Source organism: Ylistrum balloti, unplaced genomic scaffold (assembly GCF_031769215.1).
Source record: "Ylistrum balloti isolate Yb309-2 unplaced genomic scaffold, AGI_CSIRO_Ybal_v1 Utg370928, whole genome shotgun sequence".
Taxonomy (NCBI): Eukaryota; Metazoa; Mollusca; class Bivalvia; order Pectinida; family Pectinidae; genus Ylistrum; species Ylistrum balloti.
In genome coordinates, this window is record NW_026782525.1 from 447,265 (window position 1) to 469,851 (window position 22,587).

The 22,587-nt window shown below is 33.3% G+C and overlaps 1 protein-coding gene across 1 annotated transcript in view; it reads right to left on the minus strand.

Moving 5' to 3' along the window:
- Nucleotides 1-1,341: 1,341 nt before the first annotated feature.
- The window catches only part of LOC132559528 (cytosolic Fe-S cluster assembly factor nubp1-A-like), a 48,233-nt gene continuing 26,987 nt past the window's right edge, over nt 1,342-22,587 (minus strand). Inside the window, exons 4-13 of the mRNA XM_060224154.1 lie at nt 19,222-19,290; nt 18,965-18,974; nt 14,546-14,565; nt 10,205-10,295; nt 9,566-9,720; nt 7,356-7,466; nt 6,605-6,695; nt 6,503-6,514; nt 5,962-6,045; nt 1,342-4,135 (exon numbers count right to left, since the gene is read on the minus strand). Of these exons, the coding sequence (XP_060080137.1) occupies nt 4,062-4,135; nt 5,962-6,045; nt 6,503-6,514; nt 6,605-6,695; nt 7,356-7,466; nt 9,566-9,720; nt 10,205-10,295; nt 14,546-14,565; nt 18,965-18,974; nt 19,222-19,290 (717 nt within the window). The 3' untranslated portion in view covers nt 1,342-4,061. The remainder of the gene's footprint in view (nt 4,136-5,961; nt 6,046-6,502; nt 6,515-6,604; nt 6,696-7,355; nt 7,467-9,565; nt 9,721-10,204; nt 10,296-14,545; nt 14,566-18,964; nt 18,975-19,221; nt 19,291-22,587) is intronic.

The window sequence follows — 22,587 nt, forward strand, 5'->3', positions numbered from 1 at the left end:
AGAACTCAAGATACTGATAATTGATAATCAGATTTCATATTTCCAAATTAGGATACAAATGCAAAAGACTTTGTTTTAATTGATATGTGTAGTTATGTTGGGAACTACTGATCTGAGGTGATTTGGTTTCAATTAATGCAACTTGCATAGAAAAAAAGGCAGAGCTAATCTATGAATAGATACAATTGTATGTGTAAGTTTGTCAATGATGACTAGGTAGTGGAAGTTCAGTAGGTATACCTATGAGGTGACATAAGAAATATAGTGTTGTCTGAATGGCTGGCTAATTAAGACATCAACAATTTTTTGTTTGGAGCATTATTCCCTAACATTTTTCCTTTATATATCAATCAAAACTTTTGAAGGAACATATATTATGGTATGGCATTGTCCATTTGTCATAAACTCTTATTTGTCCAGAGATCACCTCCCAGTCTTTTCCAACTTGGTATGCTCAATCATCATTTTTGGCATTTATCTTCGGAGATCTCCTTCCTCAGTTTCTCACAAATTTCTTGACTTCATAAACATTACATGATATTGTGATTTCTTTGATAGTTGTGTAATTTTACCTTTTTTTAGAAAAGTTACTGTCATATGAATTTTTGTTTTCAACATTTTCATCTGGATTAGATATCTCCTTCAATGATTTTTAACAAATTTCGTTGAAACTTGTTAAGATTTAAAACCACAACATGAGATAGTGTTCTAAAGAACAGCATTTTTAGCTTCAACCATATCAAAAAATGAAAAAAAAAGACTGATGTAGGCAGAATGTTATCAGCTTGTTTATAAGACTGTTCTATCAAGACCTTAACTCAACTAATGAAAAGCAGGATGCATATGTATATACCCAGCTCAAGTATTGTAATGGCTGTAAATGTGAAACATGGGATTCTACAGATGACAACATTTTGTGTGCTTACGATCTAAGGGGAGACAACTTAGGAATTTCAGGCTATGAACAAGTCGGTTATCTATTGACAGTCTAAGATCTACAGTATACAGCTGTTTTTTTTCAACAAGAGAATGTAAAAGTGGAAAAGACACCCTATTACTTAGTCTGTTTACTCTAACATATCAGCTAACTGGGGGTAAAATAAAGATGACATAATTTCATTGGACATTATGAGGCATTTCTATGTATAATGATCAAAGATGAAATAAATATAATCAAAATATGTCCTACTGTGACATCCACTGGTTCATATTACTGGTAATTTGTGTGTGAGCTTAAGATAAAATAACACAGTATCACAGAGAAGAAAATGTATTATCACTAATCCCCTTTACAAGTGAACTGTAAAGGAGAACTTATTGAATTGACAACAATAATACTGATCATTATCGGCACATGATTTATTTATCTAAAGCGTGTCCACATAGATAGCAACAACTGAATACATTTCTAAAAAAAATTTTCACATAATTGTGAAAACCCAGTTATGCAGAATATTTTTTTTCCTAAGTAAATATAATGTATGCCTCTCACTCTTTCTAACACTTTCTCACATAAGTTCAGAGAGAAACAATTCCTTGACATTTTTCTACTGTAAATGTTTCAATCATATAGAACATTTCTAACCAGTGCAAAACATTAGAAAATAAATATACCAACAATTGTTACTCTCAGACTCTTAAAAAACACAATTTAGTACATACACTTTTTTTATATAACCATAAGAATGTTTTGGTGATAGAAGCTGTCTGAGGGGCACAATTAGAATAACTTCGTTGAATTTACATATAATATGCTAGCTCAAAAACTACAAATTGCTATCCTCCTACCTCACCCCACTTCCCCTCAAATTTCACTGCACTGCCAGTGTTAACAGTTTCACATTAAATCATCTTCCCGAAAGTGAAATCATATTTTAATGTCATGTATAATTATACAGCACTTCAGTTAATACAAATTCTGATCAGTTCCTAAAATGACCTATAAAGCACTGTAATTTTCTTCATTAAACAAAGAACCATGTTTGAGAACAATATTCCACAAATCTGAACATATTCTTTTACCTATTATCAATAAGTTTTGATAAATTATTCATTGTTTATCAATGCTACGGCAGGGAATGTCATTTCACATTGTATTGATTTTCAATTTTTCCACATGCATTGTTCAGTAATATTTATTAACTATTTCTAAAACTATCAGAAAAAATCTCTTTATGAAGGCTACATTAATATATGATACATGTACCGCCAAAATTATTTAGAAACAGAGAAAATGATTTCTACTAATTTATTAACAGATAACAACAGTAATGATCATATAATATCTGTCAACAGTTGAACATATTTATCTCATTATACAATGTATAAGAATAAAGTTTACTCTGGTATCCTGGACATAAGAAATTTCACTGTTGACTAGCATCACATGTAGGCAATAATCCTAATACATTTTATCAGGAGAATGTGCTTCCTTTTTGTATCAAATCGCAAATGTAAGGTATATATATTCACGATAAGAAATATCAAGGGTCTGTACTCTGACAATACTTGAATTAAGTAAAAAAATTTTGATATCCAAATCAATCAAGTGCAGAGAAACATGTAAACCTTCAGTATTGACTAGTAAATGATGGATACATTACATGATTACCAGACCTGAGTTATCTCCCTTACTTCTGTATCATATCAAACATGAATACCTGTGCATTTTTTGTGAATACTGCAACAATGAAACTGGAACTGTTAGCATGTACAACACAAATATTTAAAAGAAAGCTATATTCTTCCTGCTTTGATTTTTCTGTTTATAATTACAAAAGTTGATACACTTTTTTTTATAATTTTATTATTACATTTTTATATTTCTCACACACAGCTTGACAGAGAAGTATAGTATATAACACCAAAATATTTGACCAAAGATTGTATGATTGATACATAGAATGAAAAAACACAATAATCAATTTGTAACAATACACATGCCTGATAACTGATCATCATTCAGTTTCAGTAGAATTCTTTTTGTACAAAACATCACAAAACATGATTTACTGACTGATCAACACCAATATACTGTTCATTCTATGAACCAGAACACGGTGCAAAACACAGAAGTAAAACCGGAAAGATCCTCTCACTTCTTACACACCATACTGCTTATGATATGTTTACTGTACAAAAAGAGTTTGATCAACATGTAAAAATATCAAAATAAAAGTCCTTGCATACAAGTTTGAAGCTGTGACTGTGGAGATCACTTTGGCACTTGTGTGACACAGAAAGCACTGTTAAAGGTCCATGGATATTTACCATTGACTGACACCATCTGATGGTGAACATTTACAATAAGATCACAAACTTCTATACAGATATTTTATCTTTAAAATATAAACCCTGTCAGGTTCTTGCAAGAGGAAAATGTTGTGAGGCCCTTTATAGAATAAGGAGACTTACTTTAGATAGTTTAAGGAAACCCTTAAAAACCAAACTCTGCTGCCTCTATTGTTATGTTATATCTTTATATCTCATCTACTCTTTCCTTCTGACAATGATGTCCTAAAAAACTGTCTGAATGTAACTATAGCTCTGCCACAAGGATATCAAATCATGTTCAGAAACAAAATAGGTCTCATACATGTTACCATTAATAAATGCAGTCAAACCTGCCTTAAAGGTTTTCTGTATATAAAAATGCCTGCATATAAAGGTCACTGGTTTAAGGTCCCAATCGAACACAAACAGTAGTAACTGAACTTCTATATAAAGGTCACCTGTCTGTAAAGGCCATTTTTCTTTGCTCCATTTTGTGGTTCTTATAGACAGAATTTACTGTGATTATCCTTACTAAGCTTTGTTGTATGGTGGAAGTGACCAAAATCAAAGAGCTGCATTTATCTGGCCGTGAGTCCAGTATAACAGTTAAATAGAATACCAACAAACTGGTGAAGTGACAAACTAATCCCTCGACTCTGAGTCAGAGGTAATGTAATGGCTGGCTTGACTGGATACAGGAAATTTCTGAATTCCTGAGATATATATTTATACCTCTCTTTGATCCTCTGTTACTACCAGTTATATATGTAATATAACAACACTCATCTTTAACTGACTTCCATCTGTTCACCAGTCTCGGCCTCCTTACTAGCTGCATACTGGGCACAGTGGTCAACAATTTCTGAAAAACAAAAACATTTTAGGATAAGAAATTATAAATATAACATGCACACAAAAACAAACAATATAGCATTTGTTTTGTGAATCCCAGTGTATCATTTTGTAGATATTCAACATGTGTCTCATAAGTAATACCATTCATTACCAAACATTTAAAATAATATATAGTGAAAACTGACAAATCTGGACCTCACTTGAAATAAGCATTATGGTGGGATTTCACAGGGTGTTCTCAGTGATTAAGTCAGTAAACAGTGAACACAAATGATTATTATCAACACACACACTTCATTTTTACATATTTACAAAAATTATTGATTATTTTCTTTGTTTTGTTTTGTCTTTAAATATAAATTTGGGGTGCAATGAATATATTTCTTAATACATTTACTTTCATCAAAATTTTGCCACAAACATGAACACAGCAAGTTAACATTTACTGTTACTGATCAAGCAGTATCAACTTATTAGTATCAAAGTAAATACACATTCTAACAAGATCTCTGAGATAATTTCAGCATGAAAATTTTCATCAAAACTAATCAACTTTGTCTTACTCCTTGTGGTGTCTCCTTTTGTATTTCAAGTGATACACCTAACTTAACGATAACCTGGATTAAACTGGGGTACTGCATACAAAACACAAGTTTGCCTTGCCAGCATTTTTCTCCTGTATGAGTGGTAAATCATACATGTGCTAATACTAAACATAATAAATAAAACTTTGGATCCCAGCAATGACACTACCACAGTACTCATGGTGTGTTTAACCGGTATTGCTCTCCTGGCTAATTTAGCTATTCCGACATTTAATAAAGAATTTCAAATATAACAAACAATTTCCGACATAATTTCCCTATTTAGCTATTCAGACATTTAATAAAGAATTTCAAATGTAACAAACAATTTCCGACATTATTTCCCTATTTAGCTATTCAGATATTTAATAAAGAATTTCAAATATAACAAACAATTTAATAAAGAATAAAGAATTTCAAATATAACAAACAATTTAGCTATTCAGATATTTAATAAAGAATTTCAAATATAACAAACAATTTCCGACATAATTTCCCTATTGGGTTCCGCCCTTGTGGTCAAACAGAGGTCAGATTCACTATTCATAAAAATTGCTTCAAACCAATCTTATACAACCAATATCCTTGTACTGAAGAAGAATTAGTAAGAACTTTCATTTCCCTAACTGAACTCAGCCCTCTCACCCTTGGCAGCTGGGATGCACCATTTATACAGAACTTATTCCCCTTCACCCAAGAATACTATAGGAAGAGTAGGATTTTAAAGAATTTACTCTATTTCCCCTATTGGACCCCACTCCTCCTGCCCCTAGGGTCCCAAGACCTCATGTCTACAAGATTGATTCCCCTTCAACCAAAAATGCTTAAGACAAATCTGGGCAATATCCATTCATTCCTACAGCAGGAGAGGTGTTCACAAGTAAAGATGCTAACACAACAGCATGACCACTGGGAAGAGGTTTTAAAGACACACATTTATTATGGTTTCCTCCTTTATTTCATCATATAACACTATTATTTGGTAAACATCCTGTTTTTAGGTATTCCTATTTCCTTATGTTGAGGTGGGAGGTACCCATCACATTAACTCCATTTTCAATTTAAAGTTTGTAGATATTTGTTAGTAATTATGCTTAAGTGTATTCATTTATCAAATTAATTGAAATTTTGATAGTTTATCCTCCATTTTGCACATATTGACAGATAATATTATAACTGATATGCTAATTGTGAAAACATCTAATTCTGGTAATGTTGGCTATGGAGTGTTTTGCAGTATGTAGCTCACTTTTGATGATCTTGACATATGCCTCCGTGGCTGGAGAATCCGGTACTTCAGTCAGGAAGGACTTCCCCTCATCACAGCATTTACCTTGAAAAACATGATAAAAACTGTAAAGCCTAATGTCTATTTGGCATCCCTTGATGTCAGTTTAAAACATTCTATCTCCTGTCTCTATTATTACGAAATCTTTCTCAAATCTTTTAATCAGTCAGACTGGTATTCTCTGATAACATTTTCACAAAACACTAATACATCAAACTCTAATAAGACAGGTGGGCATTGTCTTGATATCCATACCAGTACCTGAAAATACTCCAAAAATATGATGGAAATTTCTTACCTATCCTGAGGTCTGGACCAGAGATAGCTTGTCCAAATACCTTAAGCCCAGATGGAAATTTCTTACCTATCCTGAGGTCTGGACCAGAGATAGCTTGTCCAAATACCTTAAGCCCAGATGGAAATTTCTTACCTATCCTGGTGCACAGAGGTAGCTTTTCCAGAAATCTTACATCACAATGGCTTACAGATGGAAATTTTTTACCTATCCTGAGGTCTGGACCAGAGATTGCTTGTCCAAATACCTTAAGCCCAGATGGAAATTTCTTACCTATCCTGAGGTCTGGACCAGAGATTGCTTGTAAACCCAGAGGCAGCTTGCCCAGAAACCTTACATCCATATCTGCAGCCATCTTTTCCCCTCCTCCAGTTGTTGGAGGGAAAATTTGAGATTCACCCTGGAAATAAATCATCACAGCCTGTTACCATGTTATCTCCCTTCAATTGCATAACTATTATCTCAACAATATGACTCCAAAAAGGAAACCAGCCAGAGTTGTTTCCCTTACATCTGACAGAAATGTAACATGGTTTTTCAGTACTTATTCAAGCCAAAATGTCTGTCTTAAAAAAATTGAAAAATTTCTAGTGCAAGGGCAACCATGCTTTTTAACCAAGCATATTTCACATGACATAACTAATAAAGCTAAACATCACTGAAGTGTTGCTAGGTAATTTTAAAGAGCTGGTAAATATAATCACACCAATATTAGTTTTGATGATTAAGAATTGTTTAAACAGAGGTCATCAATTACATTAACATCGAAATGGGCTTGTCCCATTATAATTCTCAAAGATTGTTTAACTTTCCTATTTCTTGTTTAACGAATCCTGAGTTTTCCTATTTTTCTCCTTTTTTATGAAAGGGCTCTTTTATTTCCTGCATTCAGAATGGGTAGACAAATTGGATAAATGAACTCACATTCAAATTAAGACCAGAGGTAACTGAAGTTTTCTTTAGATCAACTGAAAACATTGCAAACTGAAACAAACACGTTCACTGGTCTATTTTAACAAACAGCATGTTGTAATTCATTTCCCAGACTAAACTGACTTACCTTACACTTTGGGCACACAAACCCACTCATGTTTTCCACCACTCCAATGATGGGCATCTCAACCTTCCTACAGAAGTTCACCTCTTTTCGGACATCCAGCAATGACATTTCCTGTCAATCATACATCACAGTTGTTTCAGTGCTCGTAAATGTTTATGTTGGTATATTGAGGAATAGTAGGAAAGCATTTCAGGTTGGTAATGTCAAAAGAATAGGAGATATTGAAACACAACCAGTATAAGATATGAGTGTGACATTACAATGACTAAAGGGTCACCTTCATCAGACCAATGGGAAGTGTACTAGCATTGATGTACATAGTGTAGGAGATGTTAAGGAATCAACCAACTTTTTTGGCTGTACTATAATTCTATGTACACTAAGGTAGAAAATAGTGACACGATGGTCAAAAAATTACCAAAAAAAAAGGGTAATACTGCTCACTATAAAGCTTACCCAGTGGTTTAGAGTGTTACTCTCCAGATATGAACACACATAAGAAACACATATGCAATAGAGTGTTTAACACAAAGAATGCCATACATTGACGACATTGGAACATCCCATAAAGACATCTACAAGTAACAGCACAATAACAGACGAAGAATTGAAAGAATCCAGGCTAAACGAGTGGGTGATAAGGGTTTGAATTGTGTCATTGACCCAGACAAAATTCAAGCTGGTTTTATTGTAGCCACAGAACAGGCCTGTAAAAATTTTGGTTACATTGAAGCTGATCAACTGAGATCACAAAAGACTGATGTCTTAACATCTACAAAATTACCAGAAAACAATAAATGAAAGGAAGAACACCTTGTACTTACACAATTAACCAAGGACATATCTATCATGATTTTACCAGCAGACACAGGGTTAGTCATCGACACTTGGTGATTATGAGAACAAAGTCGTACCTATGCTCACAGACAACAGACCATATGAAAAACTTCAGGACAACCCTACCTAAAAGTGCAAAGAGTGCCTGGTAGATATCTATCAAAACTAAGACCACTGAATCACAATATAGACACATGTACCCGACCGCAGAGAACACACCTAAAATGTACTACACACCCAAGATATACAAAGAAGGAAAGTGGACCATACCTGTTCCATTGCTTACAATGTCCAGATCACTCATGGACATTCTAGTACCCGGAAAATCAGACTATGACGTCAAAAACTTTAAAGACCTTAGAGAAAGTTTATGCCCACAGTATTAATCCAAAACAATCAGAAATCTAATTCACACAATGTATGATGGTATTATTACAATGCTTAGTATCCTGTGTGTATGATGGTGTTAGTGACAGTAATAACACTGCTTAGTATCCTGTGTGTATGATGGTGTTAATGACAGTTATAACACTGCTTAGTATCCTGTGTGTATGATCGTGTTAGTGACAGTAATAACACTGCTTAGTATCCTGTGTGTATGATCGTGTTAGTGACAGTAATAACACTGCTTAGTATCCTGTGTGTATGATGGTGTTAGTGACAGTTATAACACTGCTTAGTATCCTGTGTGTATGATGGTGTTAGTGACAGTTATAACACTGCTTAGTATCCTGTGTGTATGATGGTGTTAATGACAGTTATAACACTGCTTAGTATCCTGTGTACTTCTGATTTGATGGGGAAACCTTTGTAGACAATGATACAGAAATGCTGTAACTTTAGAAGTATATCAATATATATGTTATCTGGTCCTCTTACCAAAACCATCCAAACAAATCTAATGTTTCAATATCAACACTCTAACGTTGAAAAAAAATCTTCAAAATCCAATCTGTCAATATTATTGAGATTTTGTCAAGTTTCAGCCACTCATTCTGTGACTTCCTCAGTGATATTGATAGACTGAGTGTTCTCCAGTAAATAAAACCTGAAAGTGAGAACACTTCAGTATCTGAAGAATTCCTATACACACCGGGGAAACAAACTGTCATATGTTCCAAAGCACATGGAAAAGGTAGCCATACAGGTAGCTATTACAGATAAGCCACAATAGGCAACTATTGCCTGTTGATACTTCTATTTTTGTCTACAGCTGCGTAAATTTCTGAGGTGAAGAGGGAAAATTACAAAAGCTAATGGATTTGAAATTTCCGAAGAATTATAATGAGCCAGTTGCTATAAATGCTGTTTTACTTGAACGAGACACTTTTGAAAGACAGCATATTTCCTGTTACCATGGATATGAAAAATACCTGAGGAGTGGTGATGATGACAGCACCATCAATCTGTGATTCCTTCAGGTACTGGGCAACAGACAAGTGTTCATCAGAGGTACCAGGAGGGGTGTCTATGACGAGGAAGTCCATTTCCCCCCAGTCCACATCCTTCAGGAACTGTTTGATCAGGCCTGTTTATTGTTTATGACAAGAGATAAACAGTCAAACAGCTTCTTGGTGCAGATTTTAATTTTCATAATCACTTACTGTAATTAACATTATTTAGGATATATATTTGTCTGTTCTCGTGTAACTAATATTAGTATTATAGTGATATTGGTTTAACCTCAGTTTTCATTACCTTGGAACACTTAACAAATTGATCCAAAAGTCACAGGTTATACAGGTAACCTACCTGAAACAGTTATGATCTATACAGGTAATTTACCTCACCCAGTTATAAGTTAATATACAGGTGACCTATGTTAACCAGTTATAATTTATACAGATAATCTATCTCAGCCAGGTTTAGATTATAAATGTAATGTACCCAAGACAGGTATAAATAATCAGAGACAGTTATAATAAATACAGGTAATTAATGATATCAGAGTCACCAGTACCAAGTAAAGCACATTACAACGTAATTCTATGAGATATAGTATCATTAAATACCATTTTTCTTTGGTCCTCGCCATATTACTGCATCATCAGGACTACCAAGTAGGAATCCTATAGACATCACTGACAGGTTATCGTCCACATACTGTAAGACAAAAAATTGCTTACAATACTCATCCTTGATATTGTTTTTACCATAACTCAGAATTCTTATCAATTTTGAGGTTGCCTATAATATGTTATATCACCAACAAGTTGCCATCCATTGTACATTAACTGGATCACCTTTACTCTGGTTTTAAACTCCAGCTGTGTGGGGTTAGTTAACCTTTATTAATAGTATTTTCTCGTGAGAGATTCCATTCATGAATCAAACAAAATGGCTTCATTGTCCGTTGAGACCTTTTAGATTTCAATCATCAGTTCTGTGTTCTTTATGAACTTTCTACTGATAACTGTTATAGAAAATACAACAATGTAAATACATTACTGGAACTAAATGTCAATTAGCAATCACACACCTATATTGAATAAAATGCCATACTTCTATAGATTTATTGATAGGTAATGTCAGTAATTGATTCAGAAAGTAACAATTACCCATAGTAATTCACTTACAGCTCTCTTACAACTCAACCATAAGGATTACTCATGTCCATCAGGAACTTAATAGGTTTAGTTAAAGCTCTGCCACACTTTAAAATGATCATACATAAATTGTTTTAATTAAACAAACTGTAAACAGGTGTTAACAAACAACACAAAATATAGGAAAACCAATGGCTTTGAAAAAGGTGTGACCATCATAAATAAGATAATAATCTGCTTTTGTCAGAGCAATATGAATAAGCTGATTACTCGTCATAATTACCACAATCAGCTTTAACAACTATAGGTATACAATGTAAATTACATACTTACCGTTATATTTCTTAATTTACTGATATGAAAATCTTTGGAATGTCTAGAAACTTCGTGTTCAAGTGACATCTTAAAATTATAGCAAAATCATCCATATAAAATATACCCAATATCTTTTACTGTCGATCATGCAGCAATATCAAGGAATGGGGTTAAATTCTACAGAGAGATGAACAGATAGGCATGATAAACATTTAATACATGTCAACAGTTGTAATTAGGGTTTAATGAGACTGGCATGGACAGGGAAACATTTAATACATGTCTGCTGTTGTGGTAAGGGTTTAATGAGACTGTCATGGACAGGGAAACATTTAATACATGTCTGTTGTTGTGGTAAGGGTTTAATGAGACTGTCATGGACAGGGAAACATTTAATACATGTCTGCTGTTGTGGTAAGGGTTTAATGAGACTGTCATGGACAGGGTAAACACTAGTACATGTCTGCTGTTGTGGTAAGGGTTTAATGAGACTGGCATGGACAGGGCAAACACTAGTACATGTCTGCTGTTGTGGTAAGGGTTTAATGAGACTGGCATGGACAGGGTAAACACAAATACATGCCTGCTGTTGTGGTAAGGGTTTAATGAGACTGGCATCGACAGGGTAAACACATATACATGTCTGCTGTTGTGGTTAAGGTTTAATAAGACTGGCATGGACAGGGCAAACACTAGTACATGTCTGCTGTTGTGGTAAGGGCACAATGAGACAGCAATGGACAGGGCAAAAACTAACACATCTCCACTATTGTGGTAAGGGCACAATGAGACTAAGATGGACAGGGCAAACACTAATACATGTCCACTGTTGTGGTAATAGAACAATGAGACTGAAAAAAATAGGACAAACACTAATACAGGACACAGTTGTGGTAACTTTATATTGAGACTAGTATTGAAAGGGCAAACACTTTAAACGTCTACATGATTATTATAAAGGTGCACGAGAACAAAATTTGTGAACAATTGTGGACTTAGATGGTTTCTGTATAAAGGACACAAAATGGCCGATTGATTGATACTTTTCATTGGACCCAATGTCATGGAATCAATTTTGCCCATTGTTATCACACCCACTTTGTCTGATGCAACATTAATTGGTTGCTCTACCTAATCAAAAGAGTGTGGAGAGGACACCATTTTTCATTTAGTCAGTTATAGCATTTATGAGAATGAACTGACATTTATGACAAAGACCTGGCCATCGATTATATTTGATATAAATGTGGCTCCTAACTTCTGCCTCCAGTCTTACAAGACTGGTCACCTTAAGCTGTATTACCCAACCATTTAAATCAATCTAGGTAGTGTAATGTATCATTTATTTTATTATGAATTTAAAAAGCAAAATTTTTACCATAATACACGAAAAAAATTGAGTAAGAAGATGTGTGCAAAAAACTCTTTTTCACAATTAAAATCAAGCTCCAGGTGCTTTATGCCATAACATAAAATGTTTTAGTGAAAGTAAACACAATCGGTGATATTGTCGACAATACAAATTAAATGGGGAAGAAAATATTCAATACATGAAATCAATGTTACCATCCACCAATTAAACTGGTGCCATGACCACAGTCTGACAATGACATGTCTATTATAGTGTACACAATTTTATTACAGTACCTACATAGAATTGAAATGACTCTAAGTAATTAAACATGTTTGAATGACGTATGTATAACTAAAATGGCACATTGTATAGTGAGTGTAGATGGGAAGTGGTTCCTAAACTAACACAGTAACAAGTTACTATATGATCAATATATATCACAGCTGTCACATCTAACAAGTTGACTGGTAGATTGTGTTTAGTACTGCAACAGTCCATTAGAACTCTGGAAACATCCAGCTTTGTGTCATATCCTTTGCAAATTTATCAATATATGTTGCCTTGTTCTTACATGAGTTAAACATCATCAAAACAGCTAGGATCATATGAGGACAGGTGTGAAGAGGGATGCTAAGAATGACATAAACACATAGAAAGAAAGAGAAGACAAGCACTGGGGACAACACATCTAATCTGGTCTCCTCTTAGCAGCTAAAACACAAACTAGCAGCCTGCTAATGCCTTCTACTTCCTTCTTGTCTTCTGCTAGGTTCAATTTCTTCAACAAATGGATACAAAAGTTTTTTCCAGAGATCAGCATCATATATCTAGATGCATGATGCAGATCAGGAAATCCTACACTCCACAATAGGGATAGGTGGTAAACCATCAACAGGCCTCAGGGATTATCATTATTCACTCTTTTGTGAAATATCCATAGGACTGTTAGCTATTTACTTTGGTGTTGTTGTAAATTGTGGATCTCCTTATTGTTTATCTATAACTGACATTTCTAGTCAGCATGTGACTCTCCATACCTGGTAATAAGTCCATCCTTATATAATGCAGTTTACAACAAGCCCACTCCCTAACATCGATTTAAAACAATATGTATTCCTCTAATTGATGAACTGCAGGAGCTCCCAAACACCTAAGTCAACTAATATCAATGTATTATTACTTCAACTCAAAAGAACGATACTGTAAAAAATCAGTAAATGTGTCTCGTGCTGCTATCAATCATACCAAATGAGCAGTCTTTGAAACTGTGTAAATATTGACTCCGTCTGAGTCGGCCCCGCTCGTCTACGTGGTACTGTATCGAACAAAATGTGCAATCTTTAGGTTGTAATCAATAGTACATGCATCTGTCTGAGAGCTCCATTATCAATTATCCCACACCATTTCCCTCATGTATACAACCACACAGGTATACAGGCTCATTAAGGCAGGCTCACATGATGGGTAATTAACCATAACAATATCAAACTAAAAATTTAGAGGCAGGGGAGATGCACCTATTGCCCTTTAGTGTGAGGTCACAATCATTAAAATCTATATTTTACTTAGTTCTATAGTGAGTTTAGGCTATGCATATTCATGTATATTGAATGGTGGTCCATGGTATCCTGTAGATACCAAACCAGGTGATAAATGAAGCCTTGTGGATATCTCTTTGTCCTGTAGTACTATAACGTCTCCATACCACCTGATTTCAAACTATTAATAATCTCCATTCATACTTATTGTTTTTTCATAAAGTCCTATCTTTCTCACATTCAGTATTAGTAGAAAGTAAGTACTATGTTATAAATGTCAGTAACTGAGTTTGATTAACTCAGCGATACTATGATAATATTATCAGTTAATGAATCTTCAGTTTTTTTGTTATCAAGCCCCTAAAGCATCAGAGTTATGACATCAATATTTCAACACACCTATCCCCGTTCTTTTTTTTCATTTCCACTTAATCAGATGGGATCTGGTTGGCATGTTTTGTGCTCCATGACAACACCCGTAGCCCTATAAACGAAGGTAACAAATTCCTTTCCAACACAATATATTACGCCCATTAATTATTCAGTCCACAGGTTCTGCATCAGGAACTAATCAGCAGGTGTGGTTATCAGAAAGCATACCTGCACGTAGAGCTCAATACCTGATAACAAACTGTTATAGGTTTTCAGATATAACACTGACTAAACATTGCCCATAAAATACAGTGGTTTAGTGATACTGTTGTAAAGTTTGTGGGGGATATGTGTGGCAGATGCTATATTACAAAGTTTTATAACATCGTTTTGCCATGCTATAGACTACTCTACAAAACCAATACGCCTCCAGTAAATAAACAATGTCACTATTTTATTTGTTCCTTTCTGTATCATTTGTGTGACAGTATATTTAACATTATGATAATTTAACTGTAGGTTTATCCAGTTTATAAAAGCTATCAGAGAACCAAATGGTTTTATGCTTTTGTTTATCCATGTTTCAGACATCTCCTTTCAATGATCTTTTGTTTATCCATGTTTCAGACATCTCCTTTCAATGATCTTTTGTTTATCCATGTTTCAGACATCTCCTTTCAATGATCTTTTGTTTATCCATGTTTCAGACATCTCCTTTCAATGATCTTTTGTTTATCCATGTTTCAGACATCTCCTTTCAATGATCTTTTGTTTATCCATGTTTCAGACATCTCCTTTCAATGATCCTTTGTTTATCCATGTTTCAGACATCTCCTTTCAATGATCTTTTGTTTATCCATGTTTCAGACATCTCCTTTCAATGATCTTTTGTTGTTATGTTATTAAGTTTTCATGAAATCTGATGATGACAAGACAAAATGATGAAAATCTGATGATGACAAGACAACAATGATGAAAATCTGATGATGACAAGACAAAATGATGTAAATCTGATGTCATCACACAGATTTAACGTTACATTATGACATTCATGTTTATGTGTATTGACCATCTATTTAGTAGGGACAGTATAATATGTTTCTGAAAATTGTTTATCTTACTTCAAACTTTCAGTGAATTGGAGTAACAACCTATCACAGAGAATCTATATCCTTCTCTCTTACAATTAAATTTCTGAACCATCTTCCTAAATAGTAAAGATCCCCTGGATTAAATCTTTCACCTCTAAGAATCTATTTTTCAGTATCAGCCTCGGCATTCATTACTAGTATAATCATACCTGTATTTGCAGACCCTTGGAACCCATTACAATACACCTGACTAATTAGTATCTATGGTCCTTCTAGTCAATACACACCAAAACACAATAGAATACAAGATTACAGGTAAGTAATGATGTTAATTGAGTCTGTACTGCCATGGTGATAATGCTGTCAAGATGGAGATACTTATAAACACTAGCAGCCTTATTATCCAAATATGTTTTATCACTATAAAAAACAGCTGTTTAAAATGTGGTTTGTTGCTTTTTAATTCATCAGTAAATAATGAATTATTCATTTTTACAAATTTAGATAATTTCATCCCTGCTAATCTGTACAGATTAGCTTTAGGCAAATAGAGATATCCATGAAATCTGATGATGACAAGACAAAATGATATAAATCTGATGATGACAAGACAAAATGATATAAATCTGATGATGACAACACAATGATATAAATATGAAGATGAAAAAACAAAATGAAATAAATATGATGATTACAAGACAAAATGATATAAATCTGATGATGACAAGACAACAATGATATAAATCTGATGATGACAAGACAACAATGATATAAATCTGATGATGACAACACAATGATATAAATCTGATGATGACAAGACAACAATGATATAAATCTGATGATGACAAGACAAAATGATGTAAATCTGATGATGACAAGACAATCTGATGATGACAAGACAAAATGATGTAAATCTGATGATGACAAGACAAAATGATATAAATCTGATGATGACAAGACAACAATGATATAAATCTGATGATGACAAGATATAATGATGTAAATCTGATGATGACAAGACAACAATGATATAAATCTGATGATGACAAGACAAAATGATATAAATCTGATGATGACAAGACAAAATGATATAAATCTGATGATGACAAGACAAAATGATATAAATCTGATGACAAGACAACAATGATGAAAATCTGATGATGACAAGACAACAATGATATAAATCTGATGATGACAAGACAAAATGATGAAAATCTGATGATGACAAGACAAAATGATATAAATCTGATGATGACAAGACAAAATGATATAAATCTGATGATGACAAGACAAAATGATATAAATCTGATGATGACAAGACAAAATGATATAAATCTGATGATGACAAGACAAAATGATATAAATCTGATGATGACAAGACAAAATGATATAAATCTGATGATGACAAGACAAAATGATATAAATCTGATGATGACAAGACAACAATGATATAAATCTGATGATGACAAGACAAAAAGATATAAATCTGATGATGACAAGACAATGATATAAATCTGATGACAAGACAAAATGATATAAATCTGATGACAACAATGATATAAATCTGATGATGACAAAATGATATAAATCTGATGATGACAAGACAAAATGATATAAATCTGATGATGACAATGATATAAATCTGATGATGACAATGATGATATAAATCTGATGATGACAAGACAAAATGATATAAATCTGATGATGACAAGACAAAATGATATAAATCTGATGATGACAAGACAAAATGATGAAAATCTGATGATGACAAGACAAAATGATATAAATCTGATGATGACAAAATGATATAAATCAAAATGATATAAATCTGATGATGACAAGACAAAATGATATAAATCTGATGATGACAAGACAAAATGATATAAATCTGATGATGACAAGACAACAATGATATAAATCTGATGATGACAAGACAACAATGATATAAATCTGATGATGACAAGACAAAATGATATAAATCTGATGATGACAAGACAACAATGATATAAATCTGATGATGACAAGACAAAATGATATAAATCTGATGATGACAAGACAAAATGATATAAATCTGATGATGACAAGACAACAATGATATAAATCTGATGATGACAAGACAAAATGATATAAATCTGATGATGACAAGACAAAATGATATAAATCTGATGATGACAAGACAACAATGATATAAATCTGATGATGACAAGACAATGAATGATGATAAATCTGATGATGACAAGACAACAATGATATAAATCTGATCTGATGATGACAAGACAACAATGATATAAATCTGATGATGACAAGACAAAATGATGTAAATCTGATGATGACAAGACAACAATGATATAAATCTGATGATGACAAGACAACAATGATATAAATCTGATGATGACAAGACAACAATGATATAAATCTGATGATGACAAGACAAAATGATATAAATCTGATGATGACAAGACAAAATGATGAAAATCTGATGATGACAAGACAAAATGATATAAATCTGATGATGACAAGACAAAATGATGTAAATCTGATGATGACAAGACAACAATGATATAAATCTGATGATGACAAGACAACAATGATATAAATCTGATGATGACAAGACAACAATGATATAAATCTGATGATGACAAGACAACAATGATATAAATCTGATGATGACAAGACAACAATGATATAAATCTGATGATGACAAGACAAAATGATATAAATCTGATGATGACAAGACAAAATGATGAAAATCTGATGATGACAAGACAAAATGATATAAATCTGATGATGACAAGACAAAATGATGTAAATCTGATGATGACAAGACAAAATGATGTAAATCTGATGATGACAAGACAAAATGATATAAATCTGATGATGACAAGACAAAATGATATAAATCTGATGATGACAAGACAAAATGATATAAATCTGATGATGACAAGACAAAATGATATAAATCTGATGATGACAAGACAACAATGATATAAATCTGATGATGACAAGACAAAATGATGTAAATCTGATGATGACAAGACAACAATGATATAAATCTGATGATGACAAGACAAAATGATGAAAATCTGATGATGACAAGACAAAATGATATAAATCTGATGATGACAAGACAAAATGATATAAATCTGATGATGACAAGACAAATCTGATGATGACAAGACAAAATGATGAAAATCTGATGATGACAAGACAAAATGATGTAAATCTGATGATGACAACACAATGATATAAATCTGATGATGACAAGACAACAATGATGTAAATCTGATGATGACAAGACAACAATGATATAAATCTGATGATGACAAGACAAAATGATATAAATCTGATGATGACAAGACAAAATGATATAAATCTGATGATGACAAGACAAAATGATGTAAATCTGATGATGACAACACAATGATATAAATCTGATGATGACAAGACAAAATGATGTAAATCTGATGATGACAAGACAAAATGATGTAAATCTGATGATGACAAGACAAAATGATGTAAATCTGATGATGACAAGACAACAATGATATAAATCCACTCTGATGGACCTGAAAGTATCAAATTAAACCTAAAATCTTAGCAGTAAACAAATATGTGTATCATGTCCAATTAGTGAAACAATACAATCTTCATTAATCTTTGCTCATGTAGACAAAGTCCTAGTTGATGTACTCATACCATATTGATACATGTGTAGAATGAAGTTATAATTCTTATTTTATGTCCCGAGAATTCCTCGATGTTGTAGACAATTCAATTGTTAAATGAAGCAAAAATGAAGTCTATAGCTCCTACCTGTTCTCCCTCGACGCCTAAGATCCTGGGAATTGATGGCCCACATATATCCACATCTAGTACACCCACCTGTAAAACAATACAAATATATCAAATATTTCCACATCTAGTACACCCACCTGTAAAACAATACAAATGTATCCACATCTAGTACACCCACCTGTAAAACAATACAAATGTATCCACATCTAGTACATCCACCTGTAAAACAATACAAATATATCAAATATTTCCACATCTAGTACACCCACCTGTAAAACAATACAAATGTATCCACATCTAGTACACCCACCTGTAAAACAATACAAATGTATCCACATCTAGTACATCCACCTCACAGGCACTCGAGGCCAGGATATTATTTTTTAAACATTGATTTTTGTTTTAGCACTCATGACTGACGTTATTTAAACGAAATATCAGCAGAATTCAAGTTTATATGCCGGTTGACAAATCCGAGGTCCACGGTCATTAAAAATACACAAGGACAAGACAAAATGAAGCAACTCCAGATTTTAAAAAATCGACCCCTCGCTTGGAAACTGGCTCAAAAAAAGTAGTTATGATAAGTTCCTTGTAAAACAATATGTATCCGTAGGTAGTGTGTATATTTACCTTTTATTTGGTGCATAACATTACAGGCAACGAGAAATTCACAATACGTACATGAGATTAACATCTCAATAACCGGAGATTTTATCGTCCATGTAATTATCTTTGACGGAAGTAACATGCCATTTCAAGGGCGGTCACTCCGACTTTTTGGGAGAGGAGTTCCGGATAGCACTATGCCAGTGAACAGGTAAGAAAGGTTCCGATGTCATTACGCGCGTAACTTCAAAATAGATATTTTTATTTCTACAAATACATTTGCGGGGATGGAAAAATAATGGCTGGGCAAAAAAGTCCACATTTGCCAACTCGGATACAATATCATGGTAAGGGATTATACAGAATGCATCAACTTTCAATCAAGCTGGCGGTAATGAGAATTTTTTTTTTCAAAAAAAAAAATAAGAAAAAAATCATGCAGATAATGAAATATTACTTTGACATTATATTCAAGGTCATGGATAAACCCTTAAATAACATCTTCTGATAACCAAAAAGGCCTTGGGTCGTGATATTTGGTCAGGAAGTCCATTGTATGGATGTTTGCCAAAACATACAGTACCTGTAGCAATACAAGCCCTTTGGGCCTCTTGGTTAATAAGTAATATGTATTTCTTTTCAAATATTCTCAATAACTTGACAAAAATCACTATGGAAAAAATCATTTAATTTCCAATTTCTAAGTTAATATATTTCCCCCACGATATTTTTCATAAATTGCGCCCTTTTTTCATTATCTGCATGATTTTTTTCTATTTTTTTTTTTTTTTTTGAAAAAAAAATTCTCATTACCGCCAGCTTGATTGAAAGTTGATGCATTCTGTATAATCCCTTACCATGATATTGTATCTGAGTTGGCAAATGTGGACCTTTTTTGCCCAGCCATGCACCTGTAAAACAATCCAAATATATTTTTCCATCCCCGCAAATGTATTTGTAGAAATAAAAATATCTATTTTGAAGTTACGCGCGTAATGACATCGGAATCTTTCTTACCTGTTCACTGGCATAGTGCTATCCAAATCCTCTCCCAAAAACTCGGAGTGACCGCCCTTGAAATGGCATGTTACTTCCGTCAAAGATAATTACATGGAAATAAAATCTCCGGTTATTGAGATGTTAATCTCATGTACGTATTGTGAATTTCTCGTTGCCTGTAATGTTATGCACCAAATAAAAGGTAAATATACACACTACCTACGGATACATATTGTTTTACAAGGAACTTATCATAACTACTTTTTTTGAGCCAGTTTCCAAGCGAGGGGTCAATTTTTTAAAATCTGGAGTTGCTTGCCTTGTGTATTTTTAATGACCGTGGACCTCGGATTTGTCAACCGGCACATAAACTTGAATTCTGCTGATATTTCGTTTAAATAACGTCAGTTATGAGTGCTAAAACAAAAATCAATGTTTAAAAAATAATATCCTGGCCTCGAGTGCCTGTGATCCACCTGTAAAACAGTACAAATACATCAAATAAAATATCTCCACATCTTGTCTACCAACCTGTAAGACAATCCAAATATTTCCACATCTAGTGCACCAACCTGTAAACCAATCCAAATTTCTCCACATCTAGTGCACCAACCTGTAAACCAATCCAAATATCTCCACATCTTGTCTACCAACCTATAAAACAATCCAAATATTTCCACATCTAGAACACCAACCTATAAAACAATCCAAATTTCTCCACATCTAGTGCACCAACCTTTAAAACAATCCAAATATCTCCACATCTAGAACACCCACCATTAAAACAATCCAAATTTCTCCACATCTAGAACACCAACCTATAAAACAATCCAAATATTTCCACATCTAGTGCACCAACCTTTAAAACAATCCAAATATCTCCACATCTAGAACACCCACCATTAAAACAATCCAAATTTCTCCACATCTAGAACACCAACCTATAAAACAATCCAAATATCTCCACATCTAGAACACCAACCTATAAAACAATCCAAATTTCTCCACATCTAGAACACCAACCTATAAAACAATCCAAATATTTCCACATCTAGTGCACCAACCTTTAAAACAATCCAAATATCTCCACATTTAGAACACCCACCATTAAAACAATCCAAATATTTCCACATCTAGAATACTAACCTTTAAAACAATCCAAGTATCTCCACATCTTGTCCAACAACCGTTAAAGCAATCTAAATTATTTATACAGCTATATAAACTCTGTAGGAATTGATATATATGTATACAAGTACAGTATTTCAATTGAACACTCCAACAGTCAGTATAAATTAAAGACGTCTCTCACTAACTTGAGTATTTCAAGAAACACTACAGACATCTACACATCATGTAGTAACATAAACTTGTATCACTACTCAACATAAAGGTCACAGAAGGTCAATGATCAAATCTTTTATTACATTTTTTTAGATGAAAAGGTAAACACAAGCAAGGTGGAATCTAACAATTATAACTGGAGATACTGTGCAGAAATGGAAATTGGAGCTTTGAGATTAATATTGTACAAACTTGTGACAAAATACTCAGGATTGCTTGATCAGCGTAAAATTTATAAACGACAGTGTATTTATAGACAGAGTATCAAATTAACCTCAGCCTTCTCTAAGTATCATAACACTGTCAAACAAAATCAAAGAGAGAACTGTGACGTCTAATGAATTAATGCATTATCTAACTAAGACTTTTAAACATCAAACAAGAGAAATCCCCTCTACTTTCAAACCAACGTATATGTATAGGTAAACTGAG